Below are 15,904 nucleotides of genomic sequence, written 5' to 3'. Positions count from 1 at the left end.
TTTCAAACCCACGACCCCTTCCATCTAGAAGGACAAGGGCATCAGACATATGGGAACACCACCATCTCCAAGTTCCCCTCCAAATCATCACCATCCTGACTTAGAAATATATCGCTGTTCCTTCACTGTCACTGGATCAAAATCCTGGAATTCCCTCCCTAATAGCATTGTGGAGGACTGCAGCGGTTCAAGAAGGCAGCTCACCACCACCTTCTCAAGGACAACTTTGAATGGGCAAGAAATACTGGCCAGCCAGCGATGCCTACATCCCACAAATGAATTTAAAATAAATCTACAGCATGTTGCTTTTACTTAATTTGGTTCCATACCGGATAAACGAGCTGAGCTACTGAGGGAGAGGCACGTTTTCATTGCATAAATACTTGGTACATTTTCTTTCAAAAACAGGCTTTTTAAAATATCAGTTGTTCTAATCGCTTTTCCCTGAGGAAAGTGATTCACTTCTTTTGATGCCTGCAGGTGTTGGTAACCCTAAACAGTAGGAATATTTCTGTGCTCCCAGCATAGTTCAGAAAGGATAAGCATTGATTGTATAGTCTGAGCAGGAGTAGTTCCCCACTGGGAATAAAGGATTCTAAGTTACTCTTCAACATGACCAACAGTGAATTTGACCGTCACAGCATTGACGCTGAACTACTTCATGTTCTCCTATAGACACAAATGCCCTAACAACTGGACAAGTCGGTGCACTGCTCACATACATACGCAGGTGCATTAATGTGCAAGATGAAACACAAGAACACACAAGCAAGCATTATGCACACACACACCATGCATAAATGCAAGTACAACCATACTCAAGTGTAAATACACACGTGCGTGTAGGCATTGATTTTTCAGCTTGCAACCCTGGGTAGCAACATGAACTTTGGACTAATCCCCTCTAAACATCACTGAGGGTGATCATAGTAAAACTACTGGCATCTGACTTGAAATCAGTGTAGACTGGAGATTGAAGCTGGGCTTTTCGTGGTTTGCATCCTTCAGGTGGCAGTACATTACAAAATGAGCCATTGTAGCAGTAGTGAGGGAGGCACATAGGAACTTTTTAAAAGCCTGAGGTAACTGGTGGGCAGTCTCAACTTACTTTGGCCTCCGCATCAACAAATTAAGTACAATCTGACAATCTGTATCTTTTAGATACTTACCAACATCTCAACACACCAAATAATTACTTTCTGGTTGTAGAAACATATTTCTTTTAACTCCAGTTTTGGCACTCTCTTTATCCTGGGTCTTGCATTATTTGCATGCACCATCCATATCTGTAGCTGTCCTAGATTTTCACACCATGTTAGTAAACACAAATTCATAGGACTTGGGTTCCCACAAGATGTTTAGTTCAAGCTGTGCAACTATCTTGTATTCATACTGGTATGGGCTAAATAAAGAGGCTGTTCTGCCCAACTACTCCACTGGTGGAATGTGTAGATTTATCAACTCATTTCACTCATTCTATGACCCAGAGAACGTTTGAAGTAAGGCTGTCCAGTTCCCCCAAAAAATTAAAAGAATATTCCTTCTCAGGTCTCCAAAACAACTGTAGTCCATTTCTCCCCAGAAAGCACCAACTCCAGAAGAATCAAGAGTAGACGTATGGTCCAAGGGTAGTAGGTACGACCTGGTTGGTCGATGGGAGGGATGAATCCGGTTACTGGCTGGAAAGGAGGGTCAGAAGGTGGAATGGAAGGGAGGAGGTGGGGCAGGAAAGGGAGCCAGGGGATGGGTGGGAAGGTTATTTGAATTTGGAGAACTCAATGTTGGCTGTTACAGGCCAGGCGAAGATGCTCGGTGTAACAGTCACCTCGTCTACGTTTGGTCCCACCGATGTAGAGAAGGCCACATCAGGAGCACCAGATGCAATAGACAAGGTTGGAGGAGATGCAGGTGAAGCTCTGTCTCACTTGGAAGGACAGTTTAGGGTCCTGAATGAAGGTGAGGGGGGTAGTGGACAGGTATTGCATCTTTTATGGAATTATGCTATCACCCCTCCCCCTCTCTTTATCTGCAGCTCCCCCTACTCCCACATCCAATCTTGAAGAAGTGAATATCCAAAACGTTGACTTCTCCTTTCCTCCAGATGCTGCCCGGCTTGCTGTGTTCTTCCAGCATCCTGTTTGTTTACCTTGGATTCCAGCATCTGTAGTTTTTTTGTCTCTAACCCAGAAGGATCCAGGTTGTATTCTAAGGAGTGCCTGAATATCTGTCTTTAGCTACTATTCCCAGGTAGTCAAAATATTAATCCAACACATCAAGTAACTCCCACTCATTACTAGCATATCCATGTCATGCCCTTTTTGCATTTCACAGGAACCACATGATCAAATACCTAGTTGTACTGTTATCTGTCTTGTTGGGCCTTATTAGGAATCAAACAGTCAGACTCTGCCCCAGTGATGAAATGTAACTCCAGGTGATTTCCCGAAATTTCCATCCTGCTCGTACGTGTTGTCTTCCATGCAGTGACACTTCAATAGTCATAGCAGATCAAAGGCTATTAATGTTTCTGACACACTGTTTCTGACCAGATAATTATGTACGTAATCTTTTTTAAAGGACTTATAAGACTGAATGATTGCTTGTGAATTATTTTGTAAAATTGAGCATTTGTGAGGAATGGGTTTTGCAGAGTGATGCATCAAATGTGGGGAGCATGTTCCCTTCAAGCATGTACTTCATAAAATTCCATACCACACATATGTTCCCCTGGCAACCAATCTACCACTAATGAGCTGGAAAGGCAATCCAACTAATTAAATAAGGTCCCTGTACTCATGGTCATGGAAACAAACCAATGTTTTCTGCCTTTGAGAAAGGTTGCTGTGTCTCACATCATTTGAATCTTTGGTTGACGTGCTAGCTTGGGCTCAATAATTAGCACTCTTGCCTCTGTCTGAAGGTCATAGGTTCAAGTTAACTATAGAGAATTCATGCAGATAATCTAAACCAGTGCTCCTTTGCATTACTGTGGGAGTGCTGCACTGATATAGATGCTGTCTTGGGTCCTATACAAGGGCCAGTGGCACTACTTCAAAGAGAAGCAAGTGAGTTCTGTTTAGTGTCTTCTCAAAAGTTTATCTGTCAACAAACATTGCTAAAAATACAAATTATTTGGTTATTATCACATCACCACAACAAAAGCAAAATACTGCAAACGCTAAAAGTCTGAAATAAAAACAATTGCCAGGATTATTCAGCTGTTCATGCAGTGTCTATGGAAAGGGAACAAAGTGAACTTTTCAGGTTGAAGACCTTTCACTGCATTATTAAGCATTAGAGATGTGAAAACTTTCAAACAAGCACAACAGTCAGGAGGGCAGAAGTTATTAAATGACAAACATAGGGTGGTAATGAGACAAGTAGAGAAGAAACAGAAGATGGGCTAGGGAGATGTAAATAGCATCAACAAAACCATTACCAGTAGCTGCTCTTCAAAAACAAGTGGGAGCAATGGTTATGATCTGAATCTTTTGAAATCAATATTGAGTTTGGAAGGCTGTAAAATGGTAAAACATAACATGAAATGCTATCGTCTAGCTTCTGTTGAAGAGTGGAGAACATTAAAGTATGTGTGGTTGAGATTAAAATGGCAAGAGAATGGTCAAAGTTATATAAACAGACTGAACAGTGCTGTTCAACAATGTTATCACCCAATCTACAATATTGTTGTTGTTGGAAATATTTACTTGCACCAGAAGTGGTAGAGTGAAATTTCAGATTAGGTCCTGGATTAAAAGGGTTGTCCTATTGAAGAAAGCCTAAGTAAATTAGGCCCATAATCTCTCAAATTCAAAAGAATCAAAGGTGATCTCATTGAACATACCAGATTCTGAAGAAGCTTAAGAACATAGACACTTACACAGAGAGTGGTTTGTATGTGGAATGAACGTACAGAGGAATTGGTGGATGTCGGTACAGTTACAACATTTAAAAGACATTTGGATAAGTATATGAATAAGAAATGTTTGGAAGGATATGAGCCAAGCACAGATAGGTGGGACTAGTTTAGTTTGGGATGATGGTTGGCATGGACTAGTTGGACCAAAGGGTCTGTTTCCGTGATTGAAATCTATACCAGTCTTGGGATAAGAAGTTCATTATTTAGGGCTGAATTGAGGGGAAATTCCTTCATTAAATGAGTTGTGAGTCTTTAGTTTTCTTGGGTAGAGAAGGCTATGGCTGCTCCGTCAATGAATGTAGTTGAGGCTGAGACATTTTTTTGATCTCTTTGGGGAACCAAGCAATATGGGAAGTGGGCAGGAAAGTGGAGCCAGAAGATCAATGATCATATTGAATGGTGGCACAGGCTTGAGGGGTGGAATTGTACAATCCTGCTCCGATTTCTTGTGTTCTTACGAATGGACAAAGTGTTGTGCTGGCAACTGTCCATTTAGAATGCTGGAAAAGAAGAGGAAGGGAAAATATGTTTGATAGCATCATGTTGAAATGATGGAGGATCATCTGTTGAATATGGAGACTGGTGAAGGAAAGGTGAGAGTAAGGTAAACCTGATTGTGATTCTGGAGTCAATGAAACTAAAGGACATATTGATGGACAATCTGTCCTAGCAACTGAGATGGAGAAGTTGAGGAAGGAAAGAAAAATGTCATAGATGGACCATGTGAAAGCAAGAGAGGTTGAAATTTGGATCAAAGTTGATAACGTTTTCTAGTTCAGCATGATAACAGGAAGTAGCACCGACCTAGCTGTCAATATATCAGAAACAGGAACATTGAAACATAGTAACTAGGTAACTGGGCTAGTTGGTCTGGACCAACAATTCCAAAGACACAACTTCCCACTGTGAAATTTGGAGAATTTAAACTGGAGCAGCCATAGCGTTCTCTACCAAAGAAAACTAAAAATTCACAACTCATTTAATGAAGGAATTTCTCTTTGACTCAGCACTAAATAATCAACTTCTTATCCCATGACTGCTCTAGATTTCAAGCATGGAAACAGACCCTTTGGTCCAACCAGTTTATTAAATAAATTGGAACTAGAAAAAAAACTAATATCAGTCATGATAATGATGTTCAGAAGGAAACCTGCAACCCTTTCCCATATTGGCCTTTATGAGACTCCAGACTGACAACAATGCTGTTGACTTCTGAAATAGCCTAGCAAAACTCTTACCGCTTACTCACAGGCAACTAGGGCATTAACTGCTGGTGTTGCCAGTGAATTAATTCTAATATCCTGTGAATTAATTTTAACTAATAGAGGGTGAGGGAGGGGACATGTATAGAATTGGAACAAAGAATATTCCATGTATCCTATCAAAAGCAGGCATAGTTGGGACTCGTATGAGTTCCCATAGCAACACCTTGTAATGGAAGAAGTGAGTGGAGTTGAAAGAGTTGTTCAATATAAGTTCAGACAGGCGAAGAAGGCTATTATTTCACATTGCTGCTTGAAAGAGCTTACTGTGTGAAATTTAGTTACCAAATTTCCTACAGTACAACAACTTTTATGCTTAAAGTATTTTGTTAGCTGTAAAATGTTTTAGAACATCCAAGCATTGTGAAATATGTTATATAAATGCAAACCTTTTTCTGTTTTGCAGGTTTGATCCCTGGTCTGCTGAGGTACGTAACATGGTCTTTAATCACAAAGATTACTCCTTTTGATCCTGTGGAATTATAACACAATGGACTAGTTCACCATTCATAATGCATGAATCACATGGTGTATGGATAGCAACAGTAGTTCTTTTTTAATCCTATTTGTATTCTACAACAGCACCATCTCCTGGTCCCTTGCTAAATGTTTCAGGATTCTCATTGTGGAAAATTCTTTTGGAATGCTGTCTCTAGTTCAGACAGTCATCTGAGAGAAATAGCTTTAGATCTTTTCTTCAAAGTATTTCTACAAAATAAGCCACTGCTTGAACCTGTTGTTTTTCATATTTACAGATTATAATTCTGTTGAGTTTGCTGATGTATTTTGAGGAGGATTGCTGTTGTTTTTAGTGAATTTTGCTCACTTAGGTGAGATTTGCCTTTTGTATTTTTCTGAGCTTAATTGTTACACTGTTGGTTAATTTTAATTTTGTATTTTAGTAAGGTTTGGTGTTATTTTGATGATTCAGAGTTGAGAGGGCAGACAGGACCTCCATCATATATCAACAAAACAACATTTCTCACAGCACAGCATTCCCTTGGTATCTCTTTGACTCGATGGGTCAGTCTCAATTACCAATGCAGGCCTCAGGAGTGGTCCTTTAAAATCTACAACCTTCTGATTCAGGAGGAAAATTTGCTTCCAACTGAGTCAAGGCTAAGTTAACAATTCACACAAGGAAGACCCCAACATTCTGACACTAACTACGAGAGTAAACCTCCCAGTATCACAAGAGTGCTGTGGAGAAATTCTATAAAGCCATAAACTCAATGGAGTCTGGTGAATTTGAGGAAACTACGCCTTACCGTAACAGGAGTAGGGTATCCAGGGATAGGACAGGTAGTGAGAACGTGCATATTAAATGACTAATTGGAGTCCAGACTAGGAAGGGCTCAAATATATTGCTGTCTGCTCTGGATGAAATTCCTGGTCCTAATTATTCATCTTAACAAGTCTGCTGGAATGTAAAAGCAATGATATTGAATTAAAATAGATGAGGTTTAACCATGATGTCTCAATTGTAGAACTTACAGGTGCAGCATGTGAGCTTAACTGTCCATTATTTGCACACAAGGGTGTGATGTTTCAGTAAGATCTGGTATGTTTCAATAAGATCATCCCTCTTTCTTCTAAACTCTAATGAATAAACACCTAACCTATTTAGTCTTACTTGGTAAGTCAACCCCTTCATCCCAGGAATCAGCCTAGTGAATCTCTTTTGAACTGCCTACAATGTCAGTACAGATATTTTCTAATCAACCAGCATAGTGTCTCAGTGGTTAGCACTGCTGCCTTACAGTGCCAGGGACCCAGGTTTGATTCCAGCCTTGGGGCACTGTCTGTATAGAGTTTGCATGTTTCCCCACGTTAACTTGGGTTTCTGCTGCGTGTTCCAGTTTCCTCCCACAATCCAAAGATGTACAGGTTAGGTTGATTGACCATGCTAAATGACTAGGGATGTGTAGGTTAGGTGGAATGTGGGGTTATGGGAATAGAGTAGTGGGCTGGGTCTGGGTGGGATGCATTTTGAAGCAAGTGAGAATTGAACTCAGGCTTCCCGTCTCAGAAGTGGGGACACTATCACTGTGTGCCACAGGAGCCCTCAATCCAATATCAGTGTATCCTTTGTTAAATTAGGGGATTAAAACTGCATACGGTATTCCAGGTTCACCCTCACCAACATTCTACGCAGCTGTAACAAGGGTTCCCTATTTTTAAACTCCAAACCCCTAGTAGTAAAGGCTAAGTTCCAGTTGCCTTCTTAATTACTTTCTGCAACTGCTTGCTATTTTTAAATGATTCATGGGCAAGAACATCCAGATTGCTCTGTGCTCCACTTTTTTGGTGTCTCCTTCCATTTAAATAATAGTCTGTCTTTTGATTCTTTCCACCAAAGAGTATGACATCACACCTTCCTACAGTTGAATTCCATCCACTACATTTTTTTGTCCACTCAATATATCTGTATCCTTTTGCAAGATTCCTTATGACCTCATCACATCATGTACTCCCACCTATTTTTGTATCATCAGCAAACTTACACTATGCCCAGTCTTCGATGTCATTCATGTAGATAGTAAATAACTGAAGCCTGAGAATGTTTTTAAAAAAAAAAAGGACATGAGGGGTAATCTTTTTACACAGAGTGTGGTTCAAGTGTGGAATGAACTGCCAGAGGAAGTGGTTAGATAAATACATGAATAAGATATGTTCGGAGGGATATGGGCCAAGCACAGGCATGTGGGACTAGTCTAGCTTGGGACTTTGTCAGCATGGACTGGTTGGACCTAAGGGTCTGTTTCCGTGCTGTATGACTCTATGTCTCTGTAACTAAACTTTGTGGCACTCCACTAATTACATATTTCCAAACTGAAAAAGACCCATAAATTCAGACTGTCTGTCTTGTGTGTTGGCCAAACCTCAATATGCATTAGTCTTTCATGTGGCATCTTAATGAATGTCTTCTAGAAATCTAAATACACACTCTGCTCATCATATCATCAAATATCTTTAGAAAATGTCAAGAATGATTTCTCTTTCACGAAACTACGATGACCCTTTTTGATGATATTAAGATTTTCTATTTAACAATGGACGCTAGCATTTTCAGATGCTAAGCTAACTGGCCTCTGGTTTCTGGCTTTCTGTCTCTTTCCCTTCTGGAATGTGTCAACCAATGCTTACACTATTTCTGCAGTCACTTCCCTTAAAACCCTTGAAAGCAGATGATCAGGTGCTGGTGATCTGTCTGCCTTTTGTCCCATTAGTTTGTCAAATACCTTGCTCTTCATGATAGAGACTGTTACAAGATCTTTCTCCAAATGACATGTTGCTTATCTGTGGTCTTCAAGATATTTATAGTGATCTTGATAGTAAAGACTGATGCAAAATATTAGTTTATGTTATCTGCTATTTCCCTGTTCCCCATTGTATCCTTCAAGGATCTCACACTTACTTTAGCTACTCTCTTTTCATACATTTGTAGAAGCTCTCACTGTCTGTTTTACTTATTTAAACCACTGGGCCAATCAAACGAGAAACAGAAGAAATACCTACCCATCACCTACCTGGTTTCTGGACATCACACTTTGGCTCTAAACAGGTAGAAACAGGTCAAAGGAGTTGTCTGACACCAGTTTTTATCTCCCCCACCAGTGCTGCACCTCCTATGCAGGTTCCATATGTTTGGCCTTCCTCTCAGCCACCAGTTTTTATCTTCCCTTGCCACTGCCCTTCTCACACTGGTCTGGTCTCTGTGTGCTGGCCCTCAAATCTACCTCCCACAGATAGAAAATTCAAACAAATTTTAAACCAAACAATTTGACAAACATGTTTACAAACTTTTATTCAGGTGAAAAATGTTTAGTTATCATACAATGGAATTAAGGGAGTATTAAAAATGACCATCTTTTCCCCATGCCTTCCAGATAATTTGTAACCACTCTACAGATGTCTATGTACACTGATATCAAGAAGTTTAAAATGGCTATATGTGGTACAAAAATAACCATTATATTTCTATAAAAATATATCAAGTCTTCAACATTTTACAGAACCAGACTATCACTTAGTGAAGGAGGTAAGTGAGTATTTACAAGGTCTCCATATGCTGGCTGTTTATGGTGCTCATACATACACATTGATCTCCAGGTACGTCATTTTGACTTTGTTCAATAGTATTGCAAATCAGCAATGACTGGGAAATAAAAGTGAGGACAAGGACAAGGACAAAATAGGCTGCCAAAACGCTATCACCCAATTTTCACTACTACTCAAATTGAAAAGGATATCCATAGAGTGCACCTCACATCTCGAAAAAGAGAGCGTTCAAACTGTCAACATTTTTTGAGCAATGAAGGTAATCAATGGATTAAAAGATATAAAATGTTTAAATATCAGAGAGGCAAGTGGAGGAAGGTCAGCAATCAGAGTGTTCTCGCAAAGTGTGACTCACACTCTGTCACCAAGGGATGACTTCCTGAAGGAGGGACAATGAAAGGGAACTTCAGCCAAACCACAATGCTTCTTACTTGCTTGGCAAATTTGGGAAATTTCGTTTCTCGCACTTGGGCAGAATCTTCGTACTTGATTTCAAGATAAGCAGCAGATTCTGTCTGTTCAAACACAGCTTGTATTTGGATATAGTATTCAAACTATTCAACATCAAAACCAACAGGTTCTCCAATGTCCTGGTTGGATAGTAATTGGCATCTTCAAAACCTCCCTATTCAATTCACATCAAGCCCATCTTTGGCCTGGTCAATATGCTGACTGGTTATGCACTACATCTGTCACCTCCCACCTTAACAAGAGTATTGACAATGTTGACCCTGAGCAAATACAGAGTCCCTTCCTCCGCATTGACCTCTCATACTCAGGACAAAAAAAAATTCAATTCAATTGTCTTTTTATATGTGGTGCGACATTATGAACATTGACTATGACCGTTAAATTTGTTTGTTGCACCTGGGTTAATCCATTTAAAATCAATGGATTGGTATCCTCTAATAAAACAGCAAATGGAGAAATCTGAAACAAACACATTGACTGAACACCATTACTCCACATGTAATTTTGAGGACAGAGTAATCTGTTCCCATGCTACCAAGGGAGGGAGAGAAGGAAATTATTGGGAGCCACATACTTGAATTCCTAATGTGCTCTCAGGTATTGTAGATATCAATTAGCTTTAGATTGGTCAAGGTTCCTGAATCAGCATTCAGTTTTTACTGTACAATATGACCCAAATCAGACACTTAGTTCCACTGTACTGTTTTTGTACTTTTAATGCCATCTCTGGTTCTTGTAGAAATGTTTTTTTGTGTATACAACTGACTTGTTTCACACTCAAATCCTTGCCTTCTATTGATCCACTTCTTTCATAATTAACTGCAATTCCAATACATAATCTGGTCAAACAAAAATTAAAATACAGAACCACAGAAACCGCACTGCAGTATTCTTCTTTAAACAAAATTATTTGTGCCAGTCAGTTTTGCAACACAATATAATTTTAACAGCATTTGAAATATATTTTGTCTTTTCTCTCTGTACTTTTCCAATGTAATTCTACTTGTTTCACCCTCTTTTCAGCTGATTGTGCCTCATCCATTTACAACAACAAAACAAAGGTCACACTTAGCTTTTTATGTCTCTATGCTCTAAGCTGCTGCAATCAGGATCATCTTTTTATTCTTGGAGTTGTTGAATATGGAGCTTTGGCTTTGATTGGATTCAAGATTGAAAGTGTGTTTGCACACACTGCATCCATTTGCAAAATTAATCTCATTATAAAGATGGGTAATACTAAATTTGCCTGTCCTTCAATGTTTTCTTACATAATCCTTGAGTCCAACTTAACAGCAAGTGACCATACAACAACGTGCTATCATTTAGCAGAGACAAAATGTCCCATGGTGCTTCGCAGAAGCATAATTAGATAGAAAAAGACATTGAGGCAAGTAAGAGATATTAAGAACATAAGAACAAGGCGCAGGAGTAGGCAATTCTACTCCTTGAGCTTGCTCTGCCATTTAATACAATTATGGCTGATCTCATCTGTCTCTAATCCACTTTCCTGTCTGCTCTTCATAACCTTTCAACTCATGACCAATTACAAATCTGTCTATCTCCTCCTTAAATTGACACAATGCCCTGGCATCCACCATACTCTGGGGTCGTGAATTCCACACATTCATTACTCTTTCAGAGAATTAATTTCTCCTCATCTGTTTTAAATCTGCTATCCCTTATCCGATTAGGAAGGGTGACTAAAAAAAAAAATTGGTCGAAGAGGAAGGTTTGATGATTAAAAGACAAGCAAGAATCAGAGGGGTGCAGAGATAACAAGGAGGGTTATAGCACGGAAGGTGCTTACAGAGATCTAGTGGGATGATGTCATCGAGTGACTTGAGCACAAAGTTGAGGATTATGAATTTGAGGTGTTGGGATAATCAGAAGCCAATGTGAGTAAGCACAAGGCAAGTGGGATTTGCTCTGGGTTAGATTCTGGGCACTAGGGGGTTTTCATGATCTGTAGTTTTCAGAATGTTGAGAATTGGAAGATGGACAGTAGAGCAATGGAATAAATCAAGTTGGTTACAACACAATAAAAGCACAAGAAGTGCATTCATGCAACATTTATACTGTATGCTCTTCTGGCAGTTTTAAATTTGTAACTTGGGTTTAAAGCACACATTATTAAGGGCAGGGAATCTTAAGCAGTAAAGGATAGATTGGGGGAGAAAGATAAAGAATGGTCTTGGTTGAGTTGCAAAGAACAGCACTCATTATGGAGTGACCAGCTTGAGTAGGAAAAAGTAAGGCTGATCTTATCATTCTTTGTACCATTCCAGTGAGGCTGCATCAGCAAATGACTAAACCCAGCAAAAACTGCAAAACCTGTGATACACCCAACGTCCAGACAAAAGATTAGAAGGCACTGAGATATTTCTTCATTTAGCTTGGGCACAACTCTGCCCAAATATCTTGGACCACATAAACATTACTGACCTCTTCTCGGAGGCAAGTTTGGAACATCTTGATGCTGTTGACACTTTCAGCTTGTCATGGCTAACATTTCCCCTCCATTCAGTGTATACACGCAGTTGACCAAGTCAAACCTGGTCACATTATTTCCTCAATCCGATCAAAATGTTTTGTATAATATTCTTAATGTTAAAATATTACATTGGGGAACAATTAGGGCTTTGTAAACGATATCATCGTTTGAAAGAGGATTTGCAATCAAATTCAGAGGTGCATTCAGTCTATATCCTGAGGAGCTGTTGAATGCTCCAATGAAAAACCTCCCATTATTTGATCCAGAGTTGATTCCGGATTCCGGGAGAGTGCCTGGTAAGTTATCCTGAACGTCAGTTGGTTCCAAAGCTTTTGACACCAAGTTTTTTTGCCTGGATAAAAGTCTGTAACTTGATGGTATGATCAGATAAGAAACTTGGGAGGCAGAGTTCAGTAGAATTCTAGGAAATGGTTGACCAACACATAATGGACCACAAGGCCTCCTTGAGTACTGTAACTAACGGAAGGCAAAGCATGGATAACATGCACATCAAAGATCAATGAATAATCCTGGCCCAGCAGAATTATTTACATTCCTGACCCTTAGATTAGTTCACTATCCCTCAGCTCTAAAAAAGGTTCCAATAACTTTACCAAATTGGCCAATTAGGATAATTCATTACTTATATACTCCACAACCTTGAGCATTAAAGTGAAAGGCCTCTTCACAATAGATTGAACCTCGTGAATAAATGCTATAATCTCTTAAATGAGTAGTAAAGCACTTCTGTGAATCCATTTGAACTTAAAAATTACTTGCAGTTGCTGCCATGAACATTCATCAGATTTCAGTAAAATGCCACTTGCATTAACCCAATGCCACTTGCATTAACTCATTTGAACTGTAACAGGTGATATTTACCAAAATTCCTAGTTGGAATTGGATATGCTGCTTCTCAAGTAGATGAATCCTTATCAATACCAATAACTAGGCCAGTAATCAAAAATCAGAGTCAGCATCTATCAACTCTGTGTCCACTAGATTTGTTTTGGAATGTACAGGTGCAATAGCAGTCCTTCTGTTCTCGGATCTTGGTATGTGAGGGATATTAATTACAGGGAGTCTTCCAAACTCCATATTGGCTGAGGAATGGGGGAATGGATTTTTACATGGTCTCTGAGGAGGCCGGAGTTGATCTCCTCGGGGAAATGCCAGCTCATCCTCCAAGATATCATCATTTGAAAGAGGATTTGCAATCAAATTCAGAGGTGCATTCAGTCTGTATCCTGAGGAGCTGTTGAATGCTCCAATGAAAAACCTCCCATTATTTGATCCAGAGTTGATTCCGGATTCCAGGAGAGTGCCTGGTAAGTTATCCTGAACGTCAGTTGGTTCCAAAGCTTTTGACACCAAGTTTTTTTGCCTGGGTAACTTGGGCAAGTGTGGAACAGTGCTGGATGCTCTCTCTGTGCAATAGCCCATGTCACGCATCTCCTCCGTAGGCCCAAGAGGTCTAATGCCTTTCTTCCTCTTTTTCTTCTTCTTCTTCCCAGATTTCCTCTGTAGTTCTGGGGGAATCTCGGCTTCAATGATCCAGAGGTTCCTCTTGTTCTCATCTGGTGGCACTGAAATGGGCCAAAATGGAGTCAGACAAGAATTTCAAAACTATCTCTACCACTCAATTTAAAGCATCACAGCCCACAGTAATCAGGACCCTTCTAACCTCCTGGACTGTGGCCTTTTAAGTAGGAAAGTGGCCATAATAACCCAATAATGTTTGCTAAGGGTGTTAGTGCTGATATAGGTGCATAGTTTATACAGATACACTGGTTAGCTTCATAACTGATAACCATAGTAATTCCAACTCTGGGCAGTCACCTGACCTGCTTTTGCAAGTGATATGTGGGATCCAGCTGTAGGTGGATGTGTGTTGGAAGTGGTGGGGGTTGAATATAAATCGTTGCCAACCTCCCAACACCAATTTGCCATGAGACAGTTGAAAGTTCAAACTGCTCTAAAGAAGTCATGCAACCTTGTAAGAAAGTTAAATTGATTTTTGATGTATCAATTGTTTCTCACCTGGTGTCCCTACTGGAGTGACAGAAATGTCCTGCGGTAAAATAGCTCCCCTTCTGGCCACCATCTTTGTTATGTGTTGAGCCCAGGCAGATGAGAGGTCAGCAGATGGTTCATTCAAGTCAAAGTTGATTCCAGCTGAAAACATAGCATGACTTTCAGATATTGATTCCTCTCTCCTTAGTTTCCTCCCTTCCCCTCTTCTGTTAGGTATTTTAAGTTAAGCCTCACCTCCCATATCATGTCTTGATGTGATTATGAAACTAATGCATAGTCAGGTGTCTAGTAGTAATGTTTTTGTTTAAAGTATGTCCATTTTCATATATTCTAATGGGACAGATGTAAATCACTGCCCGTGAGCTATATGCACTGAGATAGTTTTTAGATTCTCATCCATGAATTCAAATCTCTCCAAGGCCTTAACCCCAATTATAACCCTAACGCTTTGCCATTGTTTAGGGGATTGGGAAGCAAGTTGATGGGGGAGGGGTAGATTTATGGGGGGTGATGCAGTGGCATATTGAGGGTTAAGACTGAGAAGATGGGATTGTATGGTAATGGGGATTATCTACCTATTCCCATCCAGGAATAAAGTGCAGAGGAGTGGGAATGGGACTGAGGAGATGGATTTCGGAGCAGAGCAATGGTAACAGGAGAGGTAGATTGCCGTAGCAATCCTTGGCATGTCATAGAAAAGTAATTGAAGAAAAATCTAGGTAATGGAATTAAAAATCATTAAATCAAAGCACAGGCATTTAGCCAGGTTAGCCTGCACCAGCCTGTTGTGGAGGTGTTAGTGTTGGACTGGGGTGGACAAGGTCAGAAATCACACGCCACCAGGTTATAGTCCAACAGGTTTATTTGAAAACGCAAGCTTTTGGAGTCTTACTCCTTCTTCAGGTGTTAGTGAGAGAGATAGTATCCAGAACACAATTTATAAGTAAAAGATCAAAGGGTCACACCACTGATGAGGATGTACTAAAGAAAACCAAGATGCTGTTAAATCTTTAATCTTTAATTGATTAAGATGTATATGTAAATCCACAAATTCCTTTGAAATCACTGTCCTGAGAGAACTAAAGGTTTTATCAGTTAAGGAAGAGGTGACATTTTAGGTCAGACAGTGCATGTTACGTGTCAGGCCTTGTTTAGAATCTTTTGTGTTTTGGTTTGGAGTCAGACTAGTTTTATTTTTAAAGTAGAAATTTATAAAACACCACATTGACTGACTGTTCTCTCTCTCTCACACACACACACGTGTATCTTTGGGTGGATATGCATTTGCAAATACATTCTATTTAGTTCAAAAAGCACACAATTTATAGACAGTCAATTTACATATACATATCAATCAATTAAAACCTTCTAACTGATTAAAGATTTAACAACATCTTAGGTTTGTTTATTACATCCTCATCAGCGGTGTGACCCTTTGATCTTTTACTTATAAATTCGTTCTGATACTACCTCTCTCACTAACACCTGAAGAAGGAGAAAGACTCCGAAAGCTTGCATTTTCAAATAAACCTGTTGGACTATAACCTGGTGTTATGTGATTTCTAACCTTGTACCAGCCTGTAACATAAGATCTGTTACTAAATTACATATTATCATTAAGTTTAATACAGTCTAATCTCATTAAAAATTTCTGGCATCCAAAGC

General features: G+C 39.6%; 1 protein-coding gene and 1 long non-coding RNA gene across 3 annotated transcripts in view; one reads left to right on the top strand and one right to left on the bottom strand.

The window, feature by feature from the left end:
• LOC125485753 overlaps nucleotides 1-15,904 on the top strand; it is a 77,730-nt gene that overhangs the window by 13,320 nt on the left and 48,506 nt on the right. For both annotated transcript variants that reach the window (XR_007264442.1, XR_007264443.1), the window contains exon 2: nucleotides 5,588-5,609. This is a non-coding gene — a long non-coding RNA (uncharacterized LOC125485753). The remainder of the gene's footprint in view (nucleotides 1-5,587; nucleotides 5,610-15,904) is intronic.
• The window catches only part of smo (smoothened, frizzled class receptor), a 34,573-nt gene continuing 29,081 nt past the window's right edge, over nucleotides 10,413-15,904 (bottom strand). Inside the window, exons 11-12 of the mRNA XM_020530559.2 lie at nucleotides 14,246-14,380; nucleotides 10,413-13,791 (exon numbers count right to left, since the gene is read on the bottom strand). Of these exons, the coding sequence (XP_020386148.1) occupies nucleotides 13,166-13,791; nucleotides 14,246-14,380 (761 nt within the window). The 3' untranslated portion in view covers nucleotides 10,413-13,165. The remainder of the gene's footprint in view (nucleotides 13,792-14,245; nucleotides 14,381-15,904) is intronic.

The sequence above is a fragment of the Rhincodon typus genome, chromosome 22 (genome assembly GCF_021869965.1).
Source record: "Rhincodon typus isolate 14 chromosome 22, sRhiTyp1.1, whole genome shotgun sequence".
NCBI classification, from domain to species: domain Eukaryota; kingdom Metazoa; phylum Chordata; class Chondrichthyes; order Orectolobiformes; family Rhincodontidae; genus Rhincodon; species Rhincodon typus.
The sequence above is the reverse complement of the archived record's forward strand: the minus strand, read 5'-3'. Positions and strand labels throughout refer to the sequence as shown.